We start from the raw sequence: 22,897 nt of genomic DNA on the forward strand, positions 1-22,897 counted from the left end.
GCCTTTTGCTGAGGCCCAATGTTCTCGTCTCAGCAAATTAACTCTTCATGCTAACTACTACCTTCCTCCCTTAGTGCTTTTGGAAAATTGAAACTACACAAGGGAAGAACACATTAGTCCTTGAACTCCTTAGCAGGGATTCGGTTCCCAAGGACTGCCTGTGTTGACCCGCAGGGACAAGGTACTGGATGAGGATGCTGAACGGTGGAGAGAAGGGACAATGAGATGGTCATGGAATTGAAGCCTTGCTGACTTCATACTTTGGCCAAGGGTCAGTGCTCCCTGCGGTCACCAGATGCCCAGTGGGAAACCCTACTCAGGCCGGCTGACCTGAAGTTCTGCACGACCCTGGCGAGAGCCGGGGGCGGGGGGGCCCTCGGGTCACACCGCACACGTGAGACCCACAGCTAGGGTGCCATGGCTAGGGTGCCATAGGATGAATGCTGCACCTGACAAAGCCACGTGCCAGGGCCGCCTAAAGAAAGGCTACTTTGCCAATTAACAGGTTCCTCCTTAGGGCCGAAAGGGTTAAGTCTCAACAGCTCTAAAAGTCACCCACAAGAAAAAGAGGAAAAGAAAAAAAATAAGAGGAACACCCAGGAACCTCCCGTGCGGTCACATTTTTATTTCTTCTATTCTCATAAATCATCTACAATTCTATCATCCCCCTCCCCTGGAAAATACTTACTGTAATAACTGCTCCAAGGCAGGGACATGGAAAGAAGAGAGAAAAAGATTAATGAGGATGAATAAATATCTGCCCCTCAGCGCCAGAGACCGTGGCAGTGAAGAGTTAGTTCTCCACTCCCTGGGGCTTTTCCCACCATCACCCCCAAGCCCCAGGGAGTGCATTCGGTACCTCAGATGCACCGACCCTCACATTTTAATCATACAAGAGTCCCAAAAGGCCAAACCTGGAATTTAATTTAAAAAATGCCACTATCAGCTCCTTGAGATTCTCTCCAGCTGGGCACGGAACCGGGACTGGCTCTGAGAAGCTGAAGCACGGAGACCTACCGCGCTGCCTCAGAGCATGTCCTGGTGTCCCCCGACTTCAGGGGCACAGGGCAGGGTGCTTTAGGCCAGGCACTGTCTATCTGCCCTCTGCATCCCTCCTCTTGCTGTAACCAAACCTCTAACCCTCCATACTCCCGCTCATTGTAATGAGACCCCCTCGGAAAGCACAGTTCAATTATTTATCAGAGAAAATGACTGCAGCTCCAATGTCACTGGGGAGCAGGCTAGCTCTCCTCCTGACAACAGCCCGGATCATTCTGTACCCTCTGAATTTAGGAGCTATCTCAATTTCTGATGGATGCCACACTGCCATGTTTGGACATTTATGGGACTAACAGTCAAACGTCCAAACTCCAAACCTGTAACTAAGGTTATCTCTTAAGATTGAGATGAGGAAAAGTTGAAATAAAAGGAATAAAATCTACCTTGTATAGAAACAATTCAAGAGACTGTAAGTAATTTCCCTGAGTCCAAAGAAAGAGACTTGGAAGAAAACATCAGATTAAGATTACAATTAAAAAGCTTATTGGAAAAAATGCTCTGCTGTCAGGTTGGAGAAAACTGTGTTAACAAAAAGGACATAGGGAGTATAATATCCATCAAGGGGAAGTCCAGAGGCCAGTCTGGTAAAAATTCCCCAGGGCCGATGTAGGAGGGGTAGACTCGAGCTGTGAACATGGCACATCTAGCAGCCCCGTCCTGAGAGTGGAGACAGCAGCGTTGTGCTGGCCTGGTTTGATGACCCCAGCCACTATGGTTCTCCAAGTCACCACCTGATTCTGAACCATGCTCTCCAAGCGACCTTCTCCCTCTAGTTTGGTTTTTGTACAGACAGAACATGCTCATCAATGGACACAAGAGTCTGATCACATAACCAAGTGAACATTGTCTCTACATACTGGCATTCTGATTATACTTTGGTTTTCCATGTAAAAGAGCCCACAAGGAAAGAACATCCTGATCAGCCAACAGGAATATCTGGTTTTATTAGTAATTTTAGATTTCAATATAACTTGATATATTGGCACATGGGGTGTTTATTTATGCCTTAGTCTTTTCCTTTCTTTAATTTATTGATTTTAGAGAGGGAGAGAAAGACAGAGAGAGAGAGATATTGATTTGTTGTTCTACTAATTTACGCATTCATTGGTTGATTCTTGTATGTGCCCTGACCAGCGATCAAACCCACAACCTTGGCATGTTGGGATGATGCTCTAACCAACTGAGCTACATGGCAAAGGCCTACCTTAGTCTTTCTGAGAACCTGAGAAATAGATCCACTCGGTTCTGACAAATTAGGTCTCTGAATCTACGAAGATGATGACCCTCTGTGGCCCATAATGGCAACTTGGGTGACCAACCAGTCTTCCCTACTCTCCACTTCCTGCTCCTCCGGACACCTCTGCATGCACAGCACTCCCTTCTCCTCAGACTGCAACCCTGAGCACACTGGGAAAGTCCCAGGAAACTCTTTGAAGTTTGAAAATCAGGCTCTCCAAATAAAGTACTTTAAAACCAGGGCTTAGCTAGACTATTCAGCCAAGGGTTAAGGCTAGAAGGAGAGATAGAAAGAGAAACAAACATTTTTCTGTTCCTCTTTTCATTCACAGACCAAACCCCACCTTACCGCCTCCTCACGTCCCAACCCATCAGCAAGGAGAAAGAGACAGAGAGAAATGAGGTATGAGGACAGAAAGAGCTGATGGTGAGTACAGCATTCCAACTCCATTTTCATTCCACTCAGAGTAACGTTAGAGCCTTCAAAAAGCGTGAGGAATTTATTCCATGTTCCTTTATCCATCTTGCCTCAAACTTTGATCTACTTGGACCAATCTTAGATGTCTGAATTAATCATCTTTCTCCCACCAACCCCCAGAGGGCACCGGAAATTAGCCCTCTTTATTTTATTTTAAAAGAGCAAGTGTCTAACTGAACAGATCTAAGATTCAACATATTCATTTTGTAAGATGGTGACTGTGAGTGTGAGGTCAGCACCCACTGAAGAAACCTTTCTTTCCCCCTCCCCTGCCTCCTCTTTGTGGAGTATTTAGGAATTACTTTTATCTTTTTTTTTCTTTTGGCCAAAGATCAGAACAATATGTAAACGAACATTTGATGGCTAGAAAACCGCCCATGTCAGCTGCAGCACACTCCCTAGATTACACAGAGGACAGTGGCATCCCTCAGTCAGCACAAGCTGTGTACCCAGAACCCTGCCCCAGGTATGGAGGAGGCCATGCTATCTGTTGCCTCCTTTATGCTAAGTTGGCAAAGGTTCTTATGACGCATGCTCAATGCAACTCTCTTAGACATCAAGAAAATTCACCTTTGGCCCTGGACCAGACATGCCCAGCCACAGCGCATAGTCTTTTAAGAAAGTGCGTGCATGCCTCTTGTCCAGGAATTTAACAGCTTCTTGCCCAGTGCTTCGTGAGTAGTGACATTTGCACTTTTGGCTACAGCAATAAAACCCACACACCCCAGGTCCTGTCAATGGTTGTTAATCTCCTGACACAAGGTTCTTGAGGATTGGAAAGAGCAATGACCCTGTGCTCTAGACTTTAATCATTCCCAAGTTCACAGGATAATGACCACATGGGTGGAACATCCTCATCAGATACAATCTAGGGAGTGCCAGGCCCCCATAAATAAGGCAAGTGAAGCAGTGCATGTAGGCAGGGGCTGGCAGGAGGACCCTGTAGCCAGACTGACTGTGGACACAAATGTAGGTGGGCTGGGCGAAAGGCCGCCCACCTCATCGCTAAGTTCTAGGGGATCCCTAGGAACCACCCTAGGATCAGTGCCAACTTGGGCCCTCCAAGGGATCTACTCTGGAATCGTGGAAAGCTAGGAGTCTGCACTATTCAAAGGGAATCCCAGAAAGTTCAAAACAGAAAGTTTTCTGCCGAGGTTCAAATCTTTCCTTTCCAGAAACTCCGGATAGGAGACTGGCCAAGGTTAAGAAAATGATTCCACCCCGACTCCCACCTGCTGGCCGAGTAGGAAGCCAGTCAGGGTCCTTAACTGACGTCCCTCCTCCTGGCCTCCTGCCCCCTCCAAATCTGGCGCGCACTTTCTGTGGTGCAAGAATACATCTGAGGCGTGGCTGATTCTAAACCCTTTGTCATAAAAAATGGGGCTTGTTTCCATTTTCCCAAAAACATCAGGGTTCCTTTGCTACTTTTTCCTGGTGTCTGGGCCTGGCCCTTCCCCAGGGCGGGAAGGTCATGCCACAGGCCCTTTTCTGTGATGGCTGCCTCTCTCAAGGGTCCCTGGCCTCAACGCTGTTTTTCAAGCCAAACACAAATATATCACATTAAAGCTGGAAATTTCAGCATCTAATAATAAGGGATTGGTTTAAAAAGATCACAGCACATTCATACAATGCAATACTAAGCAGCCATTACAAATTTTAAAAAATAGGAGACTATGTAGTAACAGAGGAAAGACTTTCCATTTATTGAATAAGATAAACAATTTAAGAGTTAATATAATGTGATCCAAAATTTGTCTAGGAAACATGTCTGGAGATTTTCTAATGTGTGCATATGTAAGATTTTAAAAAGGACTACAAAAAAAAGACATTAAAATGTTAACAGTGACTACCTAGAGATAAGAGAGTCATGGGTGGTCAGTTTATTTTGTTTGTATCTACTTTCTAAAATTTAAACAGAAAACATTACTTTGTAATTAGTAAAAACCAAAATTATGACACCGTCCCTGAATAAGAGGGGTTGGTTCTGTGCCGGCTCAGGCCATGACGGTTCGGTGGCTCTCGCCCTGCTGGCGGACAACACTGACACCAGCAGCCTCAGGTCTGAAGGGCGTCCCTAAACTCAGGCATCCACTGGCTTAATGTGGGAAATGAATGGGAGACCCAAAACCCTAGTTCATCTCCACCGATGGGTCTACTTGACCACTTGTCCTTCCTGGGGCCCAAACTGCAGCTTTAGCCAGGTCTGCACTCACCAGTTCTGCAATAAGGGTAGGCATTCCATGCTTTTTCATGAATATTCAGGGCTCCCTCTGGGGCCAGCATTCGAACAAACGTGGGCACTTTGCTATAGTGAGAAAAAGGGGTTATGAAGAGAAATGGAGGAGAGAATTAGAAGACAATGGGCTTTAACATCACATTCTTCCAGCCACAGCTCCAGCTTCTTCAGTGGGGAACTGACAAGTAAATTTCCATGAGATAAGTAGGTTACTGTTGTGTGTGTGAAGCCACCTGTCAGAGCCTGAACCCGCAGCTCGCCTGGCTCCCAATATCCACCCACTTGTGTCCCGCCACCCACCAGGACGGGAACAGGACCCCAGGCTACCTACTACAGCTTATCAGCCATTACATGATCACTAGGATTTTTTCCCAGAGCCCCCTGGGTTCAGGACATTATACTCCACACTGCAAGGATAAGCTACCTCCAAGAGTACACCAGTCCAGGTTTATGGGCCAGCAAGACAGACTGACTGACTTCGAGTATGGAATCCAAGATGATCTGATCTGTTGTTAGTTCTGGGGCACCAGGAGGCCCTCAGGGCCATCTGCCTCCCAGGACAAAATATTTTCTTCTATTTAATGCTTCTTGTCTCAGGTTACAGAACAGCATGTTCAGTTAAGAGTCCATTTTTTTTTTAAAGATTTTATTTATATTTAGAGAGAGGGGAAGGGAGGGAGAAAGAGATGGATAAAAACATTGATGTGTGAGGGAAACATCGATCGGTTGCCTCTTGTATGCACCCTGTCCAGGGGCTGAACCCGCAACCCAGGCATGTGCTCCAACCGGGAATTGAACCAGTGACCTTTTGCTTTGTGGAGTGACACCCAACCAACTGAGCCACACCACTCAGGGCCCATATTGTTATTTTTTTTTTTTTAAAGGAATATTTTTTAAATATTCCTCTTCCTTAGTTTTTCGCTGGTATTCTAAGCAGTCTTTAGCAGGCTCCAACAATCTCATCAACGTTAGTGCTTGAGGCCCAAGAAAAAAGAGCTAACCCCAATTGGGATCTAATTCAGAGCACTCAAGGCAACCCTCTGAGGTTCGCACTCACTGTCATGCTCATTCAGATAAGTATTTCCATGTACCAGGCCCCTGGAACCCCAGAGACTTGGCTCCTGCCCTCAAGGAGTTGACATTCTGGTGGGGAATATAACCGACCAGTGCTGCCCAGCACTGTGTGTGCCATAACAGGTGAGCACAGGGCTCTGGGGGCGGAGCGCAGGAGAACACGGTGCCGGCAGCATGGTGTACGAGGAGGTTCCTCATAAGGATTAAATGAACATATAGAGTAGAGAGAGAAGGACTGAGCTAGACAAGGACAGGAGTGGGGTAGGAAAAGCTAGGAGAAGAGGGAGAAGTTCAGAGCAGCTGGTGTCAGGCATAAAGTAGGGAATACAGGAGAACCTGCAGAGGCTGGGTCATAAAAAGTCTTGTAAGTTACATCAAAGAGTATGGCCTTTATCCTGAGGGCAAAGAGAAGCCCTCTACAGCTTTTAAGCTGGGGAGCAACAGATCCGTCTTCTAGAAAGAACACTCAAATCTGTGTGAAGTGGAAAGCAAGGTGACCAGTTAGGAGCTACAATGGTAACTGAAGCAAGAGATGGTGAGGTAAATGGAAAGGTTGGCGGTACTAAGGAGGCACAGTCAACAGAACTTGATTTGATATAAGGGAAAAGGAAGAGGGTGTTGGTGAACCCATGTTCCTGACTGGGGTAAGCAACTAGGTGGCTCACAGGAAGGCTTTGGTGTTCATGAAGAGAGGTGGCTGTGGCATTCAGCACTTTTTTCCTTTTTTTTTTTTTTTTTTTTTTGCAGCTGTATGTTTGGAGTTAAGGAAATCGTGGTAGCAGCTCAAAGTTGACACTCCCTCCTGTAAGGAGGAGGGTAAGACTGGTCCTATAGACCTCCTCTCTGCGACTTTGGTGGGACCGGCTGAGCTGATGAACCAACTGGCCCCTTCTACCAACCTCATTATCTCTTTTCAAAATCCTCTTTAAAAAAATACAAACGGAACTATGGAGAAGACAAATCTTGAGCCTTTAAAAATCTTTTATTTTTTAAATTTATTTTCCAATTATAGTTGACATAACATCTTGAGGCTTATTTTAATGAATTGTTAAGGGCTCAGTAAGGATTAGTTGTCAGTCAACTCTGAGGAGGGAAGGAGGAGGAAGAGGAGGCACAGAGGAGTCAGCACACTGGCAAGGAGATGGGACTGCGGTGAGATGCCCCCACCCCTCACCTCAGCGTTGCTTTCCTCCTGGTGCCAGCACTCACAAAATCCTGGCCCCCTCTGGGCTAGTACTTTACATCTCCAGAGTGGCACACGACATTAAATCAGGGATTTTACCCAATGAAGATGAAATTGATTTTAGCTCAGTCTGGTGACTAGAAATTAAAATTCAGGTTTAAGTTACACAGCAATGTGGATGCACTTACTGCCACTGACCTGTACACTTAAAAATGGTAAAAATGGTGACTTTTGTGTTATGTATATTTTATCACAATTTTTAAAATACTCAGGTTAATTTTTTCCAGTTTTGGATAACTTGCTTGGTTGAACTTCTATTCTAGCTGGTATATGTTTACTACTGCTTTCAACACCCTTCAGATCAGCTGAGTCTGCATGCAGGGTGGGCAAAAGTAGGTTTACAGTTGTTCATATGGAAAATAAAACAGTGATTAAAAATAATACCAGAATAAACTCTGTGTTTCATGTACTCAAAACTGTAAACCTACTTTTGGCATATACTGTAATACTGTTTTAGTTGGGGAATTTAGCAAATCTGTGTTGTTTGCTGTGGATTTCAATACACAAATCAGTTCAAATATTTAAATATTTATGTCTTTGATCCAAAGAGAGGTACCAACATTTTTCTGGTAGCTGATTTCACAATATCAGAATTTAAAATACTACACCTCATCAGCCCTGACTGGTGTGGCTTGGTTGGTTGGGCATTCTCCCACAAACTGAAAGGTTGCTGGTTTGATTCCTGGTCAGGGCACATGCCTGGGTTATGGGCCCAGTCCCTGGTTGGGGGTGTGGGAGATGCAACCAATCAATGTTTCTCTCCCTCTCTCTCCCTCCCTTCTGCTCTCTCTAAAAATAAATAAATAAAATACTTAAAAGAAAAACAAGAAAACTACCTGATCCAGCAATCCCACTTTTAGAAACGTTTACTATAGATTTACACACATGAGTACATCAAAAGATTTGCACAGGAGTTTTACTGGAGTACTCTACGTAAACACCTGGAAATGACTATAAAAATACATCCAGAGAGGACAGGTGAACCAATTTACAGCACATCTGCCAAAATAACGCTATGTGTACTTCAAAAGAATGAAACCAAATTGCTGACAGTGAAAGAAAGCTATGATATGATAAGTAACAAAAGAGCAAAGTCAACAACAGTTACGTATAGTATGATAACATCCATGTTAAGCTAACAATAAAGGAAATGAACACCCACTTACACACACATACACACACCCCCCTATACTCACAGACAATGAGTATTACTGTGGGAAGGGCCCACAAGAAAATAAACACTATCACCTCTGGGGACCGGGAGCCTGGTAACACAAGTACTACTTTTATTTAAAAAAAAATAAAAAAATAAAACAAAAAGCGACCTAAAAACTTTTAAATGAATAAAGAAGTACTACCATCTACACACACTCTCACAGGTGAAGCAACCTGAGCAACCAGCTAATAACCCGGAAACCCCCAATCAGCCACTGTCTCCACTTCAAAACCAGGCCATGTTCAGGCTCTGCTGCACAGCCACATACCTCTGTAAGTGGTAGATCTTGTGTGTGTACTGGCCTTTCTCACCGTCCTTCTCATAGGGTTCATTCACCAGGACCTCCACGCCTTCACCACCACCCGTTTCATTTTTGCTTGCCTCAGCCACAGAATACAGCTGTCCTACTTGATACTAAAGGAACAGAGAGATAGGAGTCATTGTCAATGTGGACTCTTCACAACAGTTACACACGGTCCATTTGTCAGTAACTGACCAATTAGTTCACTCTGGGGTCCCCCCATCCAAGAACTTATTCTGAAGCTTCACACAGGGCCTTGCCCAAATCCACCCAAAGCAATTGAGAACGCTGCTCCATTTAGCCATCAGATGTATTTAATTTCATTCTTCCATTTTCACACCACCATGCAGATCACAGAGTTGAAGGTAGCTTTTGCCCTGCTCTTAAGACCTCCAAGCAAATCTGGGGTAGTTGCCAGATGTCTATTTATTCCACTTATTTAAACAGATCCTAAGGCATGACTTCTTTCTCCAATGGTGCGCCCCTCCTCACCCCGCCAGCAGCTCAGAAAACAGTCTTGCAGGCAACCAGGCCTCCTGACACTTTCTGGATTCCGGATGGGGCTGATGCAAGTGCCCTGTTTCCCGTACTTAGATAGCACAGATTCCTACCCCACAGTCTCTGCTGGCTGGTACACACTCTAGGTTGGCGCTTTCTAGATGGCAAAAGCCTAGTTTTCCTTTATTTGGGTCACATGCCACCCGATCAAGTCACCAGTCAAGATCACTGGCCTCCTCTGACCCCCTCAGGACAACTCAGTGTTAGGGCCAATGACCTGGGCAGTGCCCAGGCCTGGCCCTTTTGCTCCCTTCTCCCTGAAGGAAGCTGTCTAGATAGAAAATAAGGTGAAAAGAGAACGAACAGAAGCATTTAAAGCAGGAAATTACATCTATACCACAGGATGCATCTTGCTTGTCACTGCCAGTGCCAACCAGGCACAACAATTTAGGAAGTTTGAGAAAAAGGTACTTCGTGACCCAACATGTTGTGGGGGGAGATAAAGGTTTTCCTTGCCCTCTATGCCCCCTCCCCAAGCTACCAGTACTCCCAAGAGTGAAAGATGAGAGCGTTTTTCTCCCTTTGAGATTAACACAGAGAGGCTGTCTCTCTGGGCAGCTGTCACTTAAACCACTGCCTGCAAAAGCAAGGGACAGAGGCAGCTTCCAGGGCTGTTTCCCCTCAAATTTGGCTGCTTACTCAACCAGGCAGCTTCCTAAGCACTGCAGGGAAGTTTCTGGGCAAAGTCTGGAAGGGGAAACAGCCGACCACGACAATTTACTGTTCACCACAAAGCTGAAAGAGCCCTACCTTCCAAAGCAAAAACCCAGAACAAAATGCCAAGGAAGAAGGGCCCAGGCAAGCAACCAAAGCTCAGTTAATCCCATAAAGAGGAGCAGTGGGGCGACAGCCAGTCATCTTGACCCTTCTAATCCAGAGCAACATCAGTGTTGCTTCAATGCACCCGTGGAACCCCAAGTTGTCCCCATGCCTTTGCAAGGCCACCCCCTAGCTGAGGCACATGTGAAAACCCCTCTCAAGTGGGTCAAGGTTTGGCTGAGCCAGGGGCTCCTAAGGAGGAGCAGTAATTCTGTTTCAGAGAAGAGTCACAAGAACACCTAACCACTGACTCAGCAATCCTAAAGGGCAGGCTGCGAGGGAACAAGGTCTGGTGGCAGGGACTGCGTGGCCGGCTGGGGGTGCTGCCTGGGGGTGCTGCCTGGGGGCGCTGCCTGGGGAGGGACTCCGAGCTGAGACTAATCCCCTTCACTGGTTCCTCTTCAGCTGCAGAATCAGAGGGCAGGCTCTAAGAGGATCAGTCTGTTAGACTGGCATCTTCCCCCTTTAATCTCCCTTGATACTCTGATCCTTTAATCCCAATGAGACAAGTGACAGCAGTTTTGTTAATCCAAAAGGGTAAGTAAAACTGGCCTCTGCAAGCCACAAGTGAAGGACACTGTCATTGTCCAAGGGATCCCTCTGGCACAGTGGCTCCCCATCCGGGGAAAGCAGAAAGCAGCCAGGCTCAAATGGGGTGAAGGTGGGAGTGGGGTTGAGACCACAGAAGCAGATAAAGAGCCCTGCGGGGACTGGGGTTCCAGCCGCCTCAGGCCTAGGACATTGCTCCCTGCCCTTCAGGTTTGTCCCCTGTCCCAAAGAACTAAGACGCTCAGCTAAGAAAAACAAGAGAATCCACTCCTTTGGCAATCTGGGAGTAGGAGCCCATGAAGATGCTGTGGGTGGGCCTAAAACGCTGACATTAAACAAACCAGCACCGCTGTCGGTCCCACCCACAGGGCCCCGTCAGGCCAGTTACCACAGGGCAATGGCGCCATGTGTCTTTGGAAATGAGAAGTAAAACAGCCCTGCCCACTGGAGAGGGTGGGCAGTGCTGAGCCAGGGATCACTGATGGACACCCCCTTGTCGAACAGCCAGGGTTCCCTTGCTCTGCTTCAGAAGGCCCAGGCACCCTGCATGGCGCTGGGCCCAAGGCCCTGGCCAGCCAGAAGCTAATTCCATCCCAAAATATCGATGCAAGTCATCAGGATGGCTATAAAGACATGGTTTTTTCTTTCCTGTCTCCTAAATCAGAAAGCTCTGAGGGCCTCAAATCTGGCCTCCAATTAGGAAGTGAATCTATCAGTCACAGGACACGGGGCTGTTCCCATGGGAACCATGAGTCAGGACGGGGTTATTGATAAAGACTCTGAGAAGGTTGATCATTACTTGTTTCTTCTTTGGCCTCCCATTCAAGGTTTTCTGGTCTTCTGGAACTAAAGTTCAAGCCATCAAAAGGGTAGCTGCTTCTTCCACGCTAGGCCATGCACTGCTTTCTCAACAGCAGTTTCTAGCTGGTAGGAGGTTGACCATCAGCAGGCAAACATGAATCCTAACTTTCCCAGCTCCTGCCTAGACTTCCAGCTCTGTTACCCCACCCCACCACTTCCTCAATGCTGCAAGAAAGCCATCACAAGCTAAAACTCCAAGTCGCAGACACTTCAGAGTTCCCCCTTCCCCTCCATCCTTGGCCTGCTATAAGCAGCCAGTGTTCTGGCCCCTCCACCCACACCGCAGAGCAGCTAGGAGAGGCCCCAGGCAGGTGCTGGGCCTCTGGGTCTGCCGCGCTTCTCGGAGACATTCCCACCCTCTTTTCCATCGAGAAACTCTCTGTGGAAAGATCCATTTCACCCATAAATGCCAAACCAAGGTGCTCCCAAGTTCCCAGGGACATCTTCCTGACTGGAGGAGTGGGATCATGCCGGAGAGCAGAGAGGGAGTCAGGGGACCCCCGAGAGCAAGGACCTCCAGGGTAAGAGACATGCTGGGCCTTCCTGCTTGGCCTGCTGATTTGGAAAATCGTCACTTGCTATTTTTCATAAAGACAGCAAGGCCCCCAAAGGAAGTGGGTTGACAGGGTCCCCCAAGCCAATGCCCGTCAGCCCAAGCATGTGGTTCCCAGGCCCTAGACACACCCTGGGTGCCTCCAGGGACCACAGCATCTATCCGCCATCTCCTGTCCCCAGCTTCCCCAGTTTTGCTTCTCTTGTCCTTTCCCAGAACTCCGAGATTTGTCCCAGGCCCACCTCTGGCTCCCTCCCCCAGGCCTCCACAGCCCTTACCAAACGTGCGGCCCACCACTGGAGACAACCCTCTAGGAGGCTAATGCCTGCCCACCACTTCTGGGGGGGCAAGAAGCTTGGTTATTTGTCTCACTTAAAGTGTACAGTGTTGGTCTGCTTTCATTTTTAAAACGTCCATTTCATATTTGGAACAGACTGGGAGTTACCACAGGAGCTTCATACCGACACTGCACGGAAGAGAATGACTGAGGGCACTACGCCGGCTGACAAGCGTTACCCAAACTTGAGCGTCACTGGAAGTGGGGGTGGGGAAAGGGCTATGGACTCAGAAGGAAGCAAAGAGCAAGGCTGAGCCAGGAGAGGAGACTGGAGGAAGTTTAGAGAAAGGGTGGGACAAGGGAGGCTCTGTGAAGTTCTCTGCCGTCCAAGAGACCAACTCTGAGTCAGCACGGCCTATAAACTTTCCTGTGACAAATCCTGCCAGATGCCCATAGTCAGAGATGACAGGCCCAAGGACCATAAAAGGACAGAGGGCAAGCCAAGCCCATTTGCTATTCCCTGCCCTCCGTAAAAGGAGGGTTCTGGGCCTTGGTCTTCCCAGCAGTCACCTAGAGTGTAGCTAGGGAAGTCCTCAGAGATTTCCTGCCCTGCTGGTTTGTTGCAAAACCAGAGAGAGCCATGCACACTTCCCAGTCAAGTCATGGAGGTCCCAGAAATGCACACGCTCAATCCCTTCAATAACATGTCTCCAAACAGGCACAGTCCTAGCAGGTAAAGGGGGCTGATTCAGTCTCTAGTCAGTCAACTGGCATGCCAATAACTTGAGGCGGGTCGTACACAGTGGCCTAGGTATACAAAATAAGTGCCTTCCCTGTTGGTGGGAATGCAGAGAGGAGCAGCCAATGGAAAACAGTATGGAGGGTCCTCAAAAACTTAAAAATAGAACTGCCTTATGACCCAGTGATTCCACTTCTGGGTGTATATCCAGAGAAACCCAAAACATTACTTTGAAAGAGTATATGCACCCCTATGTTCATTGCAGTGTTATTTACAATAGCCCAAGATATGGAAGCAGCCCCAGTGTCCATCAACAGACCAGTGAATTAGAAAGCTGTGGTACATACATACACACAATGGGATAGTACTTGGCCGTAGGAAAGAAGGAAATCTTACCATTCACATCAGCATGGATGGACCTAGAGAATATTATGCTAAGTGAAATAAGTCAGTCAGAGAAAGACAAATACCATATGATGTCTCTTACACATGGAATCTAAAGAACAAAATAAACGAACGAACAAAACTGAAACAGACTCATAGACTGAGTCATATAAACGAACAAACAAAACTGAAATAGACTCATAGCTACAGAGAACAGACTGATGGTTGCCAGAGGGGAGGAGGGTGGTTGGGGGACTGGGTGAAAAAGGTGAAGGGATTAAGAAGTAGAAATTGGTAACTACAGAACAGTCATGCGGATGTAAAGCACAGCACAGAGAATACAGTCAGGGATATTGTAATAACTATGTGTGGCGCCACACAGATACTGGGAATATTGGGGGGAACAATTTATAGAACATATGACTGTTTAACCACATATAGGCCATGCTGTATACCTGAAACTAATAAAAAAAATAATATTGAATGTGAACTTTAATTGAAAAATAAAATTTTCTAAAAAACTTCCTTGCCTATCCTCAAAATATTCCATTTTCAAAAAATAAATAAATAAGTGCCTTCCTTCAACCAAAAGTAGGACCAGGAAAATTCATGAGTATTGATTACCTTTATGTTAGAACAAACATGAAAACCATACAAAGAGTTTGAGCCACTTGGAGCAATTATATACAACTATGGATAAAATGAAGAAGGACTTACCTCATCTACAGACACAGGTAGGATGACTCGACTACAAGAGAGGGAAAAACAGTAACAACTTCAGGCTCTGAAACCTGCCCAAGGCTCTTAAAGCATCATCATAGAATAATATCAAACATTTTGTTGCACATGACACTACACTCACTGTCAGAAACCCAGCAGAGAAGGGCCCCAAGTGCTTTGAGTCTAGGACGCCCCGTGCCCCTCTGGCATCCCATGTAGAGCCCTGCGATTCCGCGCAAACCTGTCTCCCAACCAGCTACTTCCCAGGCAGGCCTCTGACTCACATTTGGGACCGCTTTTTCCCCGTCCTCCGCTAATCTCCCCAATAAAACTTGCCAATGAGTCTAGTAAAACAGAGAGGTTAGCACAGGAGCACCCATCCCCGAAAACTCTGAAGCCAAGGTGAGGGTACAGGCCCTGGGGAATTACATCTCTGTGGACCCAACCTTCTGAAAATATAGCCCTCAAGATGAAGGTTAGAAGGGGCCAAGCTCCTTGGAGGCTGAATCACTCTAAGAGCATGTGCCAACCATCTCTGCTCTAGGACAGGATATTACAATACAAACTACTACCACAAAGCCACCAAGAGAGGAGACGCCCAACGTGTGCCCTGACCTCCAGAAACTGTCCAAAGGCACCCCAGCTGATCACCGTCTTTTCCTTCTACATTTCAATGACCACCGACTATTGGGGGTACCACCAAAAACCTGACAGAGAAGCCATGGCCAGCAAAGCCCCCACACTGATCAGATCTCCACATGGGTGCGATGACTAGTGACACTCCTCCAGGTGGCCTGCATTTGTCAGGCAGAGCAACAGCCAACCCCCAGTTCAAAGCTGTGAGGTCATAGGGCTGATACGAAAATGCTTGGCTGTATTCATACAAATCTAGCCAGCTTCCAAGCTGCGATGTCAGTTCCCAGACCCCAGCTGGAACCCCCAGAGCCTCCTGTATCTTGTGTGCTTGGTGAAGCATGAGCTGCTATGCTCTCTGTCCTGTGCAGTGGTTTCACCAATCCGGATCTTTGCTCCAGACTGGGAAGTAGTCCACTTATAATTTTCCAGTTACACAAAGGTCCCTCAGGTAGCAAGAAGCACACAGAGGGGTCTGGGAAAAACATCACACTACATGCAAAGCACCAGGCAGAAAAGTAGCAGGAAAAACAAAATGGGCTCCAAGTCTTTACTGCCTTCTAACTCCCCTCCTCCAGAATGACTCAAATAACGTAAATCCTTCAGGTTACTGGATGCTGCTACTAATGCTCTCCTCCCATTAGAAAAAGCCAACAATGCAAAAAAATACTTCCAACTTGGTGGCCACAATTTCGGCACCGTCAGTAGAAACTTCCTGGAAAACAATCAGCCTTTTATCTTCAAGAACAGCATTAAAAATCACATCCAAGAATTTGCAGAAATCAAATCAAGGAGAATCCTGTTAGAGGAAGTGTCAGAAGAATCAACAGAGACAACCTTCAGACCCTGGATGGGCACTAAGTCTCGATACCAGCAAAAGCGACGGGCATCAGCCAGTTCCTGACAGGATGCTCACACCTGGACATTTCTCCCTGGCTCCTTGGGAGCAAAACTACTCCAGAAGCACTCGGATGCAATTCCCAAGGATAGGGCCACAGAGGCAGCGCTGGGCTGAGACTGGAGCTGTGCTCACTTCAGTGTGACCTTCACTCACACCCTTCCCAGAGCTGCAGTGCTGCAGCCATAGCCAAGTGGCTCAGATGCCCCCCTCCACGTCCCCTGCCGAGGGATGCACACACGTGTCTAAACACACACAGGACACAAGTCAGGCAGGAAGGAAACACACAGGCCAGACAGGCTCTGCATCCCCAGCACCTGGGAGCTTCCCCTAGTAGGCTTCAAGGGGAGAAGAACAAAGAATGGGAAGGGAGGACCTCTCTTAAAAACTCACTCAGATCTTTTCTGAAGGTCCCTTTCCTTCCCTGTCTGACCTTCTTTACAAAACTACAGGTTTCTACAGATTCTTGGATTCATCTGGGAATAGAAAAAAGGATCAGAAGAATGGAAAAAGCCTTTTTTTTGGACAGTCAAGATTAGAATCCAAAGTGCACCAGCTCTCCTCCTGTCGGCATCCCAAGGTTCTTCCTCCTCACCACGTAAAGCTCTGAGCTCTGACTGAGTCAACATCAGACTGGGAATCAAAAAACAAAGGCAGAGGTCTTCAAAATAATACTCTTTAGATGAAGTGTCAAGCTGGGATGACGCCTGAGCTTCTGCTCCCTTTGTTAGCCAAAGCCCTACACTATGTCATAAATGTCCTGAACACCTCCAAGGAGCAAGTCAGGTGGGCAAAGTGCCTTCACTGACAAAACAAAAAGAGCCCTCCACACACCTGCTTGGCCACCAAGTGTTTCCACCAGTTGCTCTCTACTTGGACGTCTCTCACTTCCAGAATCCCTGGGCTTCTGGCCCAATGCTGTCCACTTGCCCTCCCCTCCAGGGAAGCACAGTTTTATTGTAAATGCCGCACACATACCTCCAATCTCTCCTCTTTGCAAAGAAAAAACAAAGTCCTGAGATGTTTCCTAGGAACCATGAGTTTCAGGGATGGGTCATCTCACTTTTGGCAAACGTAGCGATCCAAACCCCCTCCTTTCATACAACCCCCTGGACTGCAGGAGCAAGCCCGTCTCTCTGCAACTCCTCCCAGAAGTCACTAGTCTCCCACCCCTTAGTCGCTACTCAAGAACTCCCTCACCCTACACTGTCTTTTCCCAATTAATGGCTTTATGGCAACCTCTTCAATTCTTCCGTTCCATCTCTTGGCCCCAAGGCTGCGAATTCCCTAGAGATGGGTTGCTCCTGTTTCCCACTCCACTCCAATGATTCTTATATTTATTCACAAACATACTCTTTCCAAACTATTCTCTACCCTGGTAACATCCATCCTAGCCCTCTCCATCACTCCCTCAGATCGCTCCAGCCCCTGCCAGGTATTTTCTGGACTCCTTATCCAAATGTCCCTGAGTCCCAAATAATCACCTTAGCTTTTGCCCCCAATACTTTCTCTTCTGTAGGGGCGGGTCCTCACACCCTTCCCCTGTCACCCGCGCCTGGCCCTGACTCCCTAGTTCTTTTCCTTTATCCACTTACTACCACTTCCCCCCTGATGCCTAAGGCAGCCATTCATTCTCCAGGTCCCCCTCAGCACCCCTTCCCATCGTCTCAGCTCCATTCCTGAAGACGTCTTACCTGCTCTTCTGAGCCCCTTAGTCTGTGCGCCCTCCACAGCGCTCCCCACCACCAGCTGGTTCCGGACCCTGCCTGCCCTTGTCTAACTGTTCCCCGGCCCCTCAGACAACTCCTCCCTCTCCCGCAGGTCCTCGCTCCCGGCAGCCGCTCCTGCAGTTCTGGCTGGTCCCCCTGTCCCTCAGCCCCCACCGCAGAACCACCCCACATCTCACCCAGTGCTCTCGATCCCCTCAGCCCGTCATGCCCTGCCCAGCTCCCACTGTCCCCTTGACCCTTTCTCAGGCCCTGTCGGGCCCTCTAGCCCCCTCGGCCTCCCCGCAGGTCAATCTGGCCCTCAGTGCCCCTTGGGCCCCCACCTCAGGTGCTGCCCGTCCCTCTCTATTCCCGTCGGCCCCACCTCAGGCCCTGTCCGGCCCTCACTGCCCCCTCAGCCCCCGCTGGGCCGCCCAGCAGCCCATCCAGCGCTCTCCACCCCGGCGGGGCCCGTCCGGCCGCCGCATCCCTCCGCCAGGCCATCAGCCTCCCAGGTCGTCATCCCCGACTCTGCCTCCTCCTCGCTTCCGCACGGCCGGGCGGACACTCACTACTCCTTGAGCAGCACCATGTCGCTTCGCGGCTCGGCGGCTGCCCGCTGCCCGCCCGGCTTCCCGCCCGCTTCCCGGCGGCCGCTCTCCCTGTGGCCCGGCCCGGCCCGGCTGCCTGTGCGTCTTCGTCGTGGTCTGCTCTGTCCCCACCGCTCCCTCTGCGGTCGCTGCGCCGGCTCCTGCGCCCTGGCCTCGCCGCCTCCCGCGCCCCTGCCGACGCCGCCCGGAGCTCCGGTTCCGCAGCACCGCGCGGGGGCGGGGCGTCTCTGCGGCAACCAGAGCGTCATACGCAGCGGTGCGCGCTGACCTCAGCGGGGAGGCGGAGCCTTCTCCGGCCGTCCCCCTCCCATCCTTAAAAGGGCTGTGGCGTCGGAGTCACAGTAGAGCTAGGGGCGTGCGCAAGAGCCCGGTTGTAGGCGGAGCAGACGCCGAGGGGTTGGGTAGGGTCCCAGGTGTGAAAGTTCCACGGCTGGAGCAGATGCACCGTTATGCTTGGGCCTCCCCAGTGGGGTTGGTTGAGATCTAGGAAAGAGTTGAGTCAAAAAAAATACTAACAATAGCCAAATTTGCGTGCAAGTGCTCTTCTAAGTGCTTGACTCCTCAAGACACCATTACCAAAAAACACTGTGCTGATTTCTACAATAAACTCAGTATTTTAAAGTATGTACATGTCTCTTTGAAATAATTTACATCTTCTTTCCACAGGCAAAGTGAAATGTGATATGCAAAAACCACTGAGAATACTTTTATATTTGATATGAGCATAAGGGATTATTTGCCACCCCTAACCCACCAGAGAGAAAGAAATAATAATAAAAGCTAACATTTATTGAGAGCATACTATGCAGCAGAAATTACTACTAAGTGCTTCCCTCCTATTAATTTTTTTTTTTTTTTTTTACTTTTACTGATTTTAGAGAGTGAAAGACATCGACTTGTCCAGGGATCAAGCCCGCAGTCTTGGAGTAACAGGATGACACTCCAAACAATTGAGCTACCAGGCCAGGGCCTGTTTCTTACATCTCTTACTCTAGCAAGCTTTGCTTCAAGTGTACATAGGAGTTAGCCCTTATATGCAGGGGCCGCAGCCCTCGTGAACTGGTCCCACTGAGTCAACAGCCCCACTGTGGGAACAGAACCCCTGGTGCCTGATGCCCTGGAGTCCCAGGCCTACCACTTGCCACCTGTGACCTTGTGCAAGTTACCGGACTTCTCTGTGTTGCCTCAGCTTCTTCGTTTATAAAATGGAACAATGATAGTGCCTGCTTTGAGGCAATGCACGTAAAGCAATTTTGTGCAGTGTATGGCACATTTCCATGCTATTATTGTTGGGGGGAGGGGGTTTTGTGAGGAAGGAAAGATGGACATTGCTTCCCCTCAAAGCTACTTCTACATGCTCCAGGGTTAAAAGGAGAAAAAGTATTAATCTCCGCCACTTGTGGGTGGTGGCAAACGCGGAGAGAACGCTAGGAAGGCCTGGCGCTGCGAGAGTGCAGGGTGGTGCGGCGCTGTTTGCCCACCCCGAGGTGCCGCACACCACCCTGTTACCGCTTGCAAATCTTTGCACCTAACCATGTCGTTGCCAAGCCCCACTTCCGGCACTTTGTGTCTCAACTGAAGAAGGTGAAGAAATCTTCAGGGGAATTGTCTACACCTGTGGGCAAGTGTTCGAAAAATTCCCCCTCCGGGTGAAGAGCTTTTGGTTGTGCTTACTAATGCCGTAGTGGGACCCACGGTGTGTACCGACACCTGACCACCGCAGGCGCGGTCACCCAGAGCTACTGAGACATGGGGGGCGCCGCACCGTGCCCGGGCCCGCTCAATCCAGATCATGGAAGTGGGGGAGATCGCGGCTAGTAACCGCCGCCCACCGGCAGTCAAGCAGTTCCGTGACTCCAAGATCAAGTTCCCGCTGCCCCCGCCGGATCCTCCTCCAGTCGCCAGTACAAGCCATGCCTCACCACCAAGAGACCCCAACACCTTCTTTTAGATGCAGGGCCTCCCTGTCCCCTGGTCCGCCCAAATAAACTCCTTAGGAAAACCAGAAAAAAACAAACACGCACAATTAAGAAGTTAATCCCCAGTGTCACAGCAATCTTTCTGTCTCTCCTGTCTCCCTGTTTCCTTCCCTCTCTCCATCTCTCTCTGTGCTTTTCTATCTCCTCTCCACCTATTCCTCTAGCTCCCTCCCTAGCTCTCCTCATTATCAACCTGTCTCCCCTTATCTCTTTATCTCACCTGTCTCTCTTTCTGTTTTTCTGTATCTCTCTGTCTTTAATCTCTCCATCGTTCTCTCTCCTCTCTCTGTCCCTTTTCATTTCTTTGTCTCTCTTTACCCTCTTCCTGTTTCTCCCCACCCCTGTCATCAGTCTTTGTCACTCTACTCCGGGTAATGCATCTTCAGCCTGTATTTCTTGTACCTTCTCTCTTTTAAAAAAATTTGTATTGATTTTTAGAGAGAGAGAGATTGATTTGTTATTCCACTTATTTATGCCTTTTTGCATACTGTTTGCAAAATATCATCACCTGAGGACATTTTCCATTGTTTTTAGAGAGAGGGGAAGGGGGAGAAGAAGAGAAACATAGATGATGTCAGAGAAAAACATCGATTGGTTGCCTCCCATGTGCATCTGGGTGGGGGACGGAGCATGTGCCCTGACCAGGAATCAGACCTGCAACCTTTCAGTTACAGGAAGATGCTCCAACCAACTGAGCCACACCTGCCAGGGCCATTGGTTGATTCTTGTTTGTGCCCTGGCCGGGGGTTCCAGCCAGCAACCTTGGAGTATCGGGTAGAGACTCTAATCTGCCGAGCTACCTGGCCAGGGCTCTTTTATCTTCTTTTCGCTGCTGTCTCCTTTCCTCCTGTCTGCTCTTTGTTCTGTCTGGGTCTCTGTCTCTCTGTCTCTTTCTCTCTCTCTCACCTCTGCCTTGGTGTCTGTGCATCTCCAGGGTCCGGCCCCCGGACGGTTTCTCCTGGCTGGCTGGCCCTCGTTACTGACTCGGTCACAGACACACCTGTAACCCATCTCTGGGTATCTCAAGGAGACTGTGTTTCACTGTTTCCATCTTCTGCTCTGTCCTTCCTGGCTGCCACAAGCATGCTCTTCTCCCAGCTTCTGTCTCAGCCTGTTTCAACCTCTTTTCATTTTATTTCTGTCTCTCTTTTAAAAAATTTCGTCCTCCGTCCTGGCTGGTGTGGCTTAGTGGATTGAATGCTGGCCTGTAAACCAAAAGGTTGCTGGTTCAGTTCCCAGTCAGGGCACATGCCTGGGTTGTGGGCCAGGTTCGCATTTGGGGGCATGCAAGAGGCAATCGATCAATGTTTCTCTCTCGCGCTGATGTTTCTCTCCTTCTCATTCTTCCTCCCTTCCCCCTCCCTAAAAATAAATAAATAAAATCTTTAAAACATTTTCATTCTCCAAATATTTATTGAGCACCTGTTCCCCAGGGACCATTTGAGGCACTGGAGGTATCACGGTGACAAAGGCATAGCACGTGCCAGCTCTCAAGGAGCATTTGTTCTAGTGGAGAGACAGACACCAGACAAACAAATACGTGACCCTGGCTGCCCAGCTTGTCCCACCGGACAGAGGAGTGTGTTGACCAGGCCAAGTCATAGGCAGGGACTCAAGCCCACGAGGGTGAGCTGGCTCTGCCTTCAGCTTTGCCTGACAATTCTGTGTCCCTAAATAGGGACTGTGGGCCACTCTAGAAGCCAGATTCAAATAATATTCATTATGTACCTGGCTGGCGGAGACACAGGTTAAAAGAAAAAGGTTCCAGCCCATGTAGGGCCACATTCTAAGGCAAGATGCATATAACATCTGCCGGAATCAAGTAAATAGACGGCAGGTGCTTCGGGCACCCAGCAGTAAGGAGGGCACTTCGTCTCTGCTTCTCTCTGCCTCTGATGGTGTTTGGCCTGCGTACAGTTAAAAGGTATTCGAGTAGCTGTGATGTTTTAAAAATATTTTTTTTAATATTTTATTTTTTTTATTTTTAGAGAGAGGGGTGTGGAGGGAGAAAGAGAGGGAGAGAAACATTAATCAGTTGCCTGTTGCACACGCCCCAACCGGGGACCTGACCTGCAACCCAGGCATGTGCCCTGACCAGGAATCGACCCAGAGACTGTTTCTTTGCATGAAAACGGTCAACCAACTGAGTCACGCTGATGAAGGCAAAACATTTTTAAGTCAGCATTTGAAAGTGGGGATATTTTGTAGAGAGAGAAAAGCAGGATTTCCAGCTGTGAAAAAAAAAGATGATCTGGCCACACTGGGCTCATTCCCACATGGCCGTAATTAGTTGGAGCTGTGTCAGAGCTGTCCCCTGAGATGGGGGCTGTGGCCTCCAGGACCCAACAGTCCCCACCAATTCCTCATGTGTCCCTGGCACAGAGGTCAAGGTCTGGCTGCCCTTGTAGCAGCACAGAGCTCATGCTGTGGCTCTACTTATATTAGAGAAATATTTCTTTGTGCTGCCTTGCTCAAACACGGGAGGATGAAAGGTAACAACAAAGGAAGTTGGCAGAGCCCCAGCTTTTGAGTTTGTGGCCCTGACAAGTAGGACATCCACCTGGCATCTCTGCCCTGGCTCCCACGCAGGGGGCCGCGGCTCACCCCTTCCCCAGCTGCCCCCACGGCCATCCACACCCCTCCCCTGGGCCTCAGGCCTCCTCCACCCCGGCAGGGCCAGGGGCCAGGCCTCAGACAATCAGGCCACCTGCCTCTGCTCCCTGGTGGTCGGGCTTTCCCTAGGGCTTCTCAGGGGGCAGGGGCAGTT

General features: G+C 48.7%; 1 protein-coding gene and 1 pseudogene across 1 annotated transcript in view; one reads left to right on the forward strand and one right to left on the reverse strand.

Moving 5' to 3' along the window:
• Positions 1-18,379, reverse strand: part of PITPNA (phosphatidylinositol transfer protein alpha) — a 39,007-nt gene extending 20,628 nt beyond the window's left edge. The window contains exons 1-5 of the mRNA XM_054573306.1: positions 18,113-18,379; positions 14,301-14,331; positions 8,811-8,956; positions 4,987-5,078; positions 689-696 (exon numbers count right to left, since the gene is read on the reverse strand). Of these exons, the coding sequence (XP_054429281.1) occupies positions 689-696; positions 4,987-5,078; positions 8,811-8,956; positions 14,301-14,331; positions 18,113-18,132 (297 nt within the window). The 5' untranslated portion in view covers positions 18,133-18,379. The remainder of the gene's footprint in view (positions 1-688; positions 697-4,986; positions 5,079-8,810; positions 8,957-14,300; positions 14,332-18,112) is intronic.
• LOC129070195 (60S ribosomal protein L18a-like) lies at positions 18,131-20,505 on the forward strand (annotated as a pseudogene).
• Positions 20,506-22,897: the final 2,392 nt, after the last annotated feature.

Source organism: Pteronotus mesoamericanus, unplaced genomic scaffold, assembly GCF_021234165.1.
Source record: "Pteronotus mesoamericanus isolate MK-2021 breed Mesoamerican mustached bat unplaced genomic scaffold, CSHL_Meso_final contig_246, whole genome shotgun sequence".
In the NCBI taxonomy this organism is placed as follows: domain Eukaryota; kingdom Metazoa; phylum Chordata; class Mammalia; order Chiroptera; family Mormoopidae; genus Pteronotus; species Pteronotus mesoamericanus.